Source organism: Berghia stephanieae, chromosome 2, assembly GCF_034508935.2.
Source record: "Berghia stephanieae isolate SIO BIC M18660-M18661 chromosome 2, UCSD_Bste_1.3, whole genome shotgun sequence".
In the NCBI taxonomy this organism is placed as follows: Eukaryota; Metazoa; Mollusca; class Gastropoda; order Nudibranchia; family Aeolidiidae; genus Berghia; species Berghia stephanieae.
The window spans coordinates 96466979-96478009 of record NC_088361.1 but is presented as its reverse complement, the minus strand read 5'-3'; the positions used below and the strand labels follow the sequence as shown (position 1 = coordinate 96478009).

At 34.6% G+C, this 11031-nt stretch overlaps 1 protein-coding gene across 1 annotated transcript in view; it reads left to right on the top strand.

The window, feature by feature from the left end:
- Positions 1 to 10770, top strand: part of LOC144965947 (ornithine aminotransferase, mitochondrial-like) — a 22425-nt gene extending 11655 nt beyond the window's left edge. Inside the window, exons 5-10 of the mRNA XM_078901832.1 lie at positions 2161 to 2384; positions 2769 to 2941; positions 4219 to 4297; positions 4710 to 4823; positions 6087 to 6225; positions 8955 to 10770. Coding sequence (XP_078757958.1) covers positions 2161 to 2384; positions 2769 to 2941; positions 4219 to 4297; positions 4710 to 4823; positions 6087 to 6225; positions 8955 to 9118 — 893 coding nt within the window. The 3' untranslated portion in view covers positions 9119 to 10770. The remainder of the gene's footprint in view (positions 1 to 2160; positions 2385 to 2768; positions 2942 to 4218; positions 4298 to 4709; positions 4824 to 6086; positions 6226 to 8954) is intronic.
- The last annotated feature ends 261 nt before the right edge of the window (positions 10771 to 11031 follow it).

Sequence of the window (11031 nt, the reverse complement as noted above, 5' to 3'; positions counted from 1 at the left end):
ATTATAAAGTAAAAATCAAAACAAAACTACACTTTCTGGCCTTTTATTTGAATAACATTGTAGGCCTTTAACATGTGGAAAGGACAATTCATTAAATGTTTACAAAAGTAAATTTATGTTTAATGATAAGAATGGATTTATACTAGTAATATTAATATATTACATAATACCAATACAAAACTATGTTCCTGTTTTTTTTACACTTTGCTTGCGTTTGACTGATAGACGGAGACATTTCCTCCTTTTTGACAAATTGCTATTATTATCACTGAATGAAAAACACTCACCAAAACCACTGCATCATCTCTACCACCACTACTATTACAACCACCACCACATCATCATCCCTACCAACACTACTACTGCAAATAACACCACATCATCCCTACCACCAGTACTACTACAACTACCACCACATCATCATTCCTACCACAACTATTACAACCACCACCACACAATTATCTCTAAAAGACCACCACTACTACAACCACCACCACATCATCATCCCTACCACCACTACTACTACAACCACCATCACATCATCATCTCTAAGACCACTACTACTACTACTACTACTACTACTACTACTACTACTACTACTACTACTACTACTACAATCACCACCACATCATCATCCTTACCACCACTACCACATCATCCCTACCACCACTACTACTACTACAACTACCACTACATCAGCATTCCTACCACAGCTACTACAACCACCACCACACAATCATCCATACGACCAGTACTACTACAACCACCACCACATCATCATCCCTACTACAACCACCAAATGTATTTACACTTTCAACTTTTGAAATTCTCCGAGTCGTGTCAGGAATTGCTGCGAGACAAATTTTGGATCGCATCTCAGTGAATTTGAGTGAAGTTCAAATTTATAGGTTATGGTTGCATGGGTGGGGCATGATCTTCACAATGAAAAAGTTTCTCCTTTTATGTGACCAGTCATTCTCACCCCTGATAGCTATATAATTTGTCTATATTTTGTTTTCAGCACCTTATTTTATCAATTTGAAAACTGTTAACTCTCCTTTCTTTTGTGTGTTATTTGCTCTCAATTGCAATAATAAGTACTGAAACAATATTCCAAATTTGATATTTTTCAAATCCCTACAAAGCCCTTGACGTTGATTTGTATCTCGTCCGCGCAAGTTTTCAGGCTTTTTTTAATTTGCCTGGTGGCATCCCTGCTTTTGTTTTTAATGTGCGAAATAGAAAAAGGCTAACAATTAGTCGTCCATTATAAAACAAGACCTGAAATTTGGAATTATGAAAATTTTATAATAAATTTTATTGACAGTTGGAAAATATGATAATTGTTCTTCATTAATTGCTGCTGGCAATTTAGTCTGTGTTTTGCTGTTTTTATCAAAGGGGAACTTAAGCATCATTCTATGTTGAGATGTTATAAAGATTTGAACTGAAAATTAACAAGTTTTAATAGATCCTAGATGACCGTTTAATGTCAATTGAAATTTGGATCTCATCATTACATTTTTAAAATATGTTGTCTCTTTAATATATCTTTACCATTTTCTACTTTTCGTTGTTTGAATAAAAACTTTGTATACCTTTGAAGTTTTCTACAGTCTCTTGTACTTATTGTTACTATACTATGATAATATCCTTGAATAATTTCCCCCTTTATGTTCGACTCTTCCATCCCCCCACAATGTCCATTATAATTATAGCAAAATATTTTCATATCTGGTCTTTACAAGAAAATTTTTTTAGTCTATCCCAAAATACTTTTCACCAGATCTAACAGACCCAGTTATCCAACCACTGCTGTGTGGACAGAGGTGTCAGAAAAAAAATCTCGACTGCACTTGGGATTGATCTCCGTCCCTTTGATTGTAAAGCGATTGCTCTACCAACTAACTGGGGACCCCCCCCCCCCCTCTCTTGAATTTAGTCACTTTAATATCTCATTTAATGATATGATTTGGAGATTGTATTTAATTTTATGACAAAAAATGAGAAGAGTAATATTAGTTTTCTGAGGTTACCTGATCAGAGAGATGAATGGCGTGCCATGATCACAGATGTCTGGCACAGACTTGGTACTTGAAGAAGAATATTTAATTTTATATTAATGTACCCCTTTATTTTAATTTTATTCGAATCTTTCAGGTGTTGAAGGAGGAGAGACAGCATGTAAACTGGCACGCAAATGGGGATACACTGTGAAGAAGATCCCTGAGAACCAAGCCAAGATCCTGTTTGTTGAAGGAAACTTTTGGGGTCGCACACTGGCTGCTGTGTCAAGTTCCACTGACCCAGATTGCTTCACTGGGTTTGGTCCCTACATGCCAGGGTTTGGTGTCATTCCTTATGATAATGTAGATGCCCTTGAGGTGAGCTGCCTCCTAAAATACCATAGTTTTCTCCAATTTATTATTTTTTATCCGTTCACACCATGCACTAATTTATTTTGGGTTACAATTTTATAATTATTTAAGTATAACTATCGGGATTTTATTGTATTATCAGTTTGTTTTGAGGACTTGAGTGGACAATACTATTTGGATATCTTAATGATCAAGTGGGATACATTTTGTGCAATTACGTTTTTTTTTGTTTTTTAAATTTTTTCCTCTCCCTGATTTAATCACTTTGAATATAATTATTTTGTCACATTTTATCATATTGTGTGTGAAAAGTAAACAATTTAAAATGTTTATTTCAACCTATTTTATTTTGAACTTTCAAGTTCTTTCTATGTTTATTAAATTTTCCAGAAAGCATTACAGGATCCCAATGTTTGTGCCTTCATGCTGGAACCGATCCAAGGTGAAGCTGGTGTGTACGTTCCACAAGATGGTTACCTGAGCAAAGTGCGTGAGCTGTGCACTAAATACAACGTGCTAATGGTCGCTGATGAAGTTCAAACTGGCCTGAGTCGAACTGGAAAGTAAGATGGATCAAATAAACAAAATACAATTGGTTTAATATTGAATTTCCAAACTGTTTTTGATTGTAATAGATCACATTTTTTATATATTAAAATGTTGCATCAAAGCAAATGTTTAAAAATATTGGAACTTTTACTAAAATCAGCGACAGTGAACTTTTATTTGCTTTTTAAAGGTATGTAAACCATAGTATTACAATCATATCTGTATATATATACAGATATTCAGATGCGGGAAAGATTATTTTTATAACAAACAATTTACTTTCAAAGTAAAAGGCTTAGACTTATTCACTCAACCCTAATGCCGACTTTCTCAGTATAATAATAATAATCTTTATAGTCCAAATAGGCAATTATTGTTAGGTTACAGCTCTTGTAATAGGGGAAAAAAGGTAATTAAAATAGTAGAAATAATGATGATAATAGTACTGATAGTAATGATAATAATAATAATAATAATAATAATAATAATAATAATAATAATAATAATAATAGTAATAATAATAAGAAGAAGAGGAGAAGAAGAAATAAACCATTGCTCACTTCTAATATACCGAAGTTATTGATATAGACTTTTCTACTGAAATTATTTAACAAGTAATTTTAATTAGACATTATGTAGTTCTAAAGGTGGGTGAATCATTTTTTTTGTTTTTCTATTTAAACAGACTATATTTTCTTTGTTTGGTCTAAAGGGTGTTTAATATCTTTTTTCGGAAATGTGCCTTGTTTTTGATTTTATAATGGCCCATGATGAATTTGGCTGTGGTTACTTTTTAAAAAAAAATTTCTGTGAAGAATAATTTATCCATGATTAAATCTAATGTTTTTAATTTTTATGTGAGACTAATGGTTGGATACAGTTATGTTCATGCCTATTTTCTTTTAGATTGAACAATTGAGTTTTTTGGGGGGTTTTTTTTTCAATTTTTGAAAAGCATGAAAAGTCTCTTGCAAGAGCAGAGCCATGGATGCAGAGTGCTAGAGTTTATCGAATCTCAACCTTATTCTCTTATTACTTTTTTTTTTTTGGATTCATTTTACACCCTTTCTCTTTTTAAAGAGCACACCAAAAATCTCTAGGGAGAGTGGAAATCATTGAGGTAGAGAGATAGGACTTAGTGAATAAAAGTTGATTTTTTTTTGTAATAAGACAGAAATCTGGGAAAAGGATATTGAAATAAATTGACTCACTGTTATTATTTCATATGTTTTATTTATTTTATGAATAATATGTTAAAAGAATATTAACTTTTTATTATTTAAAAATCTAGACGTCTTGCCTGCGACCATGAGAATGTGAGACCTGACATTGTCATCTTGGGTAAAGCCCTCTCTGGTGGAGTATTACCAGTAAGTGTTTGTTTATCTCATATATATCGGAATCTCAATTGGGTACCTCTATTATCAGGAAACCCATTTTATAAGCTCTAACAGAATTTTCTCAATATTATAATATACCTCTCTATTAATTCAAAATTAAGAGCGCACCATTTGCCAGATTTTGGATACAACCATATTTGTCAACAAAAATATGCAATTTATGCCCACGCATTGTGAGATCACGATGTGGCAGTCGAATATGCAATGCTCGAATACCACACAGGCACTCACTATGAAGCACTATATTTGATTTGTGTTCCAATTAGAAGTTTCACTTTGTTGACAACAAAATTTGAAAGACACCTTTTCTGTATTCAACACTTTGGAATGATAAACTAAATTTCATGGACGAATGTGTCATTATTTCTTATTTGTATTTCAGGTGTCTGCCATTTTGGCAGACGATGAGGTGATGTTGACTATCAAACCCGGAGAACACGGTTCTACTTTTGGTGGAAATCCCCTTGCCTGTAAAGTAGCTCTGGAGGCACTTAAAGTGAGTGGTGTGCATGGCATATGGAATAATGCAATCTATGAGTGTTTATCGACATATTTCTTATCTTCTTTGACCTCAATGAATTTGAAATGTTTGCACAAAGTTTTTGTAATTTTGGTTAATAGGTTATATATTTCAAATTATCTCTCCATCCCCCCCCCCTCCCTCTTTATCTCTCTCCATCTACATCTCTCTCTTTCTTCCTCTCTCTTTCTCCCGATCTCTCTCTCTCTCTCTCTCTCTCTCTCTCTCTCTCTCTCTCTCTCTCTCTCTCTCTCTCTCTCTCTCTCTCTCTCTCTCTCTCTCTCACCTGGATGGAGTTCCTGACTTCCCATAGTGGGCAGGGAGACACTGACTGTTTCCTCTATCCTCCTCTATTGGTTTTCCAACTTGCTTTCTGATTCTGTCTTGGATTGAATCACTTGCTTTTGTCCTGGACCAGTCTGGAATCCTTGACTAGGAGGGAAACAGTCTAATGTATTGCTATAGTTTTGGGAGATGATATTTATTTTCATTGGACATCATCTCTCCATTATTTACTATTACATTTTTTTTCTTATAAATATATTTGTCGGTTTGTTAACATTTGAATGTATTCATCTTAGTGGGGACTTGTGTTTGGATGAGACTTTTAGGCGATCGCAAACTAAGTACACTGATAGTGTGCTCTTGGAATATACATCTGTTCCCTATTTGAACCAATTCCCCTTTATCTTACTTTACCTTGGGTGCTTTAACAGTAATTCCAAAATTATTCGACTATCACATTTCCTCTTTTATACTGGCACTGATATTACCGAAATGTGTTGCAACGCTGTAAAACCCTTAAAAACAAACTCTCTTTCTCTCTCTCTCTCTCTCTCTCTCTCTCTCTCTCTCTCTCTCTCTCTCTCTCTCTCTCTCTCTCTCTCTCTCTCTCTCTCTCTCTCTCTCCTCTCTCCTCTCTCTCTCTCTCTCTCTCTCTCTCTCTCTCTCTCCTCTCTCTACCTCTCTCTACTCTCTCTCTCTCTCTCTCTCTCTCTCTCTCTCTCTCTCTCTCTCTCTCTCTCTCTCTCTCTCTCTCTCTCTCTCTCTCTATCTATATATCTATATATATTGATAATTTTTTTCAAATGATGCTTCAATTAAACTTTAGAGAATTGTTACCTTGTAATGTTTAGCAGAAGATCTTCAGTTATAATATATTAATGCTTTTTTATGGTCTTTATGAATTGAAAATGTTGATATAATAACATTTTTGGTATACATGTTACCCCTTACTAGGTCTTAGAAGATGAGAAGTTGGCAGACAATGCTCAGAGACTCGGAGTCATTTTGAGAGGAGAGTTGAGTAAACTGCCGAAAGAAGTTGTCCCCATCGTGAGAGGCAAGGGACTTCTCAATGCTATTGTCATCAGCTCTGGTGGGTTGTCATTTTTCTGTAATTTATATGTTGAGCACCAGTCTTTGGTGGCTCTTTGCCTCTTGGTAGGGGTTTTCCTTTTGTTTCCTTTTTTTTTTTTTTTTGTCAATGCTCAATGAAAGTTTGACCCTTTTGTGTACCATTAAAGGTTATCTCTCTCTGAAAATTTGTTGAATCTCATAACAATCTTGAATTGCTTTCTTGTAATGCAGCATTTGACTTCAGATGTACATTACATTCTTCTCCTTGAACGTCCATTAGAGTCATAGGGACTATTGAGCTGGAATTAAACTCAGTTTCTGTAGTGTTTAATAGACAGTAATAATTTCTTGCTATCTTTGGGATAGGATGTTTGTCAATTGCAAAATGCTCTCCACCCGATTTAACGCTCAGCTATCCAACAATGTTGGATGGACAAAGGGGTTGGAGAAAATGTCTCCTTCCACCATTGGAATGAGTGTTTTACATCTGAGAAATTGGGAACCCTGCATACTGTTATAAAAACAGTTTATTCAACATTGTCACTGGTGTTTATTCTATATTGGCAGGGGGGTAGGGTTAGGGTGAGATGGCTAAGTGGACAAGGCATTGTGCTTTCACTTGCAGAACATTGGTTTTAATCCCAATGTCCTGGGTGGGGTTCCTGACCTCCCATAGTGGGCAGGGAGGCACTTGCTGTGTCTTCTATCAACCTATATCTGTTTTCCAACTTGCTTTCTGTCTTTGTCTTGGAATGAGATTACTTGGTTTTGTCTTTTCCCTGGACAGGGTCCTTGGTGGGGAGGGTAATATTTAGTTATAGTTTTGGGAGATGATATTTTTCTTTTGTTGTAAATCATGTCTCTCTTATGTATTAATGGTTAAGATTTCTGTTTTGGATATATTCTATAAACATTTGAGTATATTCTTCTCAGTGGGACCCTGTGCTGGTGTCTGAATGAGACTTTTAGGTGACCTCAAACTAAGTACACTGATGGTGTGCTCTCAGAACCAACATCTGTTCCCTATTTAAACCAATTCCCCTTTTTCTTAAGTACCTTTACCTGTAATTCTAGAATGTTTTTACTTTCCCATTTTCTTCCTTTTACTGTGCTGAAATGACCTAAATGTCCGGCAAGCGCCGTAAAAATCCTTAAAAACAAAAGCAAAACATAACACCAGTGTCAGCATTTTTTTCCCCCAACCAAGAAACTTAGGCCTTATTGCCTACAACACAGGGCTGCATGAAGCTGATGCTGGGTTATGCAGTTTTTTTATTTTTCTTGGGATAGACTGTAAACAAAAATTTCCTCCCTGCATGAATAAAAGAAGGTTTGTTAATTAATTAATTAATTAATTTATTTATTTATTTTGTTATTACTATTAATTGATTCGTATATTTTGTTTTGTTTTATTTCATTTCCTGTGTGGAGTTCCTGACCTCCCATAGTGGGCAGGGGGGTACATACTGTGTCTTCTATCCCCATATATCTGTTTTCCAACATGCTTTCTGTCTTTGTCTTGGAATGAGATTACTTGGTTTTGTCCTGGCCCTGGCCGGAGTCTTGGCTGGGAGGGAAACAGTCAAATGCATATAGTTATTGTTTTGGGAGATGATATTTTTTTCCTTGTAAATCATCTCTCTGTTATGTATTATTATATTTGTTATTTTAAATGTATAATGTCAGCATTTGAGTGTGTTCCTCTTTGTTGGATTTTGTGCTTGTGTCTGGATGAGATTTATAGGTGATCTCAAACTAAATACATTGGTGGTGTGCTCTTGGAATCTACATCTGATCCCTATTTGTTCCCAGTTCCCCTTTGTCTTACTTTCTCTTGGCTGCTTTAATTGTAATTCTAGAACGTTTTACTATTCCATTTTCTTCCTTTTTACTGGCGCTAATATAACCTAAATGTGTTGCAAGCGCCGTAAAAACCTTAAAAACAAAAACAAACATATTTCATTTCAATAACATAATTCTAGTTGATATGTCAGAATACCTCAAGTTTAGAATGTCAATTGAGCGGATTTTCAGCTCAGTTTAGCCACCACTTATGAGTCCCTGCAATGGATTCCATCACAAAATTACGTGGCATTCAAAATTCTATCATGACCTCTTGCCCTTCGGCTTTGGGAGGCAGTTATTTAATCATATATTATGAGTCAAATTTACTCCCTTTATCTTTCTCTCCATCCGATAGGCTCATTTAGGCGCCTCTAGTTATTAGAAATTTAATCATATAACTACTTGATTTTGTCTAAAAATGCATTGTCTTCTAATGTTAAAGCACTACAAATATAAAAGCTTATCCATTCCATTCCATGTAAGCTGAAACTTCATTAAGATTCACTGAAGAGTCCTCAGCTGTGTGAATTGCATTGTCTTATGACTGGTGGCAAAAAAAAAGAATATAAATGGGATTTTATCTGGCTTTCTTTTTCTTCTAACAAATTTTCTTGCTCAATGTTTCTGGCCTTTATGGAAAACTGTCCTTTTGTTCAGTTTACTTATAATGTGAAATGGCTCAAGATCAGAACAAATTCCTATAAATTGTTTGGCACTTCTTAGGATTTTTTCAAAGGATGTGTTTAGAGGTATAATGTTAAAATACGGCTCAACATCATCAAAACAGATTTTTTAAAAGTGTCCGTATTGATATATTTTTTTCTACTGATGAAAGACGAAAAGTAATATTTTGATTGCAGTTAGAAATTATGGTAAAATTATCTTATTTATCTAATCTCACAGATAAAGATGCTTGGGATGTCTGCATCAAGCTGCGTGACAACGGACTCCTGGCTAAACCCACCCATGGTGACATCATTCGATTTGCCCCACCCTTAGTCATCAATGAGGACCAGATATACGAGTGTATTGACATTATCAGCCGGGTTGTCACGACTCTCAAATAAATTGAAAACATTGACATCGACTCCATGATCGGACTTGTGAATCTCTTTTGATATAAATGCTTAAATTTACGAATGTTGAAAATGAATATAAATTGTTATCATCACTCATTTCAGACTTTTTTGTTTACCTTTATTAGATCCGTCAATTTATTTTGATACAATTTATGAAAAACTTATACATTTATTAACCTCTGAAATGGAGTAAAATGTGAGATTTGCACGAGTCTATTTTTTTCCAAATATCTTTTAAACAGATTTTGTATAATTTGGAATCATCTTTGTTTTAATTATCCTTTTACCCACTTGTTATGTGTGCCATTTTCCCCACCTGACACGAAAACATGTTTTGTTGTTTTCAAAAAAATTTTTGGGTTTAAAAAAAAAATATATGCAAACTTGATATGTATAACTAAGCGAGATTAACACAACTTAATGATAAGCCAGATATCTCTGGGTGGGAATCCTGACCTCCCATAGTGGGCAGGAGGTCACTCTGTGTCTTCTATCCCCCAGTATCTGTTTTCTGAGTTGCTTTCTGCCTTTGTCTTGGAATGGGATTACTTGGTTTTGTCCTGGCCCTTGCCGGAGTCCTGGACTGGGAGGGAAACAGTCAAATGTATAGTTTTAGTTTTGGGAGATGACATTTTTTTCCTTGTAAATCATCTCTCTGTTGTGTACTATTGCATTTATTATTTTGTTATGAATATATATATATATATATATATATATATATATATATATATATATATATATATATATATATATATATATATATATATATCGGTTTCTAAAACATTTGAGTGTATTCCTCTTAGTGGGGACCAGTGTTGTGTCTGGATGAGACTTTTAGGTGATCTCAGACTAAGTACACTGATAGTGTGCTCTTGGAACCTACATCTGTTCTCTATTTCAACCCTTCCCCTTTGTTTTACTTTTTCTTGTGTGCTTGGAAATTGTAAATCTCAAATCTTTGACTATCTCATTTTCTTCCTTTTTACTGATGGTGAAATGACCTAAATGTGTCGCAAGTGCCGTAAAACCCTTAAAAGCACACACAAAAATAGCCAGATATCTGTATTACTATTACATCATCAAGTCTCGTTGTTTCCTGGTTGGTAAAGTATTCACTTTTCTGTTAATCTCCAAAATGCTTAATCCAGTCCTGTTTTACGAAATACTCTTTTGAGCTTTGCTTTACACAGATCTCATGGAAAGAAGAGTTTCTAATTATATTTGAAACGCTTTTTTATTATTTGCATATGCTTTAACCTGCTTAACATTTGCTTGTCCTGGAAGTTGATGCTTTCATTTGTTGAGACGTTTTTGTGTTCATTCCTTGGCGAGTTGTTGACATTTGATATTTACATAAGCATTATTGTTGAACTTAAAACAAATGTTGATTACAAGATGTTAGATACTCATCTCATGTTGCTTATCAGATTTACAATAACTATATAACAAATCTTAAGGGGGAAAGTAGTGAATATTCCGCCAGTGATTTTTTGTGCTTGGAAGTATTAAAAGAGTTTTATGTTATGGCCTTTAAGCCATTAAGTTTCATCCATATCTAATTAGGATCTCTAAGCTGTCATTTCATATCACCAACAAGGCGTGCTTATTAAGAAATACAATAAATTGAGTGATAAACAGTTTAGATTGTGTTTGATTTTGGTTATTTAACCCCCACCCCCACTCCAAAAGAAAAAAAAGAATATTGCAGCTCATTGAACAAACAGTAAACAGTAACAGGAATAAACCTTGATAGGTTTTCTTGACCTTCTCTTCTGTGCCAAAGTGCTGATTCGATTACCCTTTGCCTTTTTTTCCTCTTCCGTAAGGCTTTGTGTCTTTGTCTTGGAAAGAGACTTAGTTTGTACCAGGTTTTGCTGAGATCCATAATACATGGGTGCAAG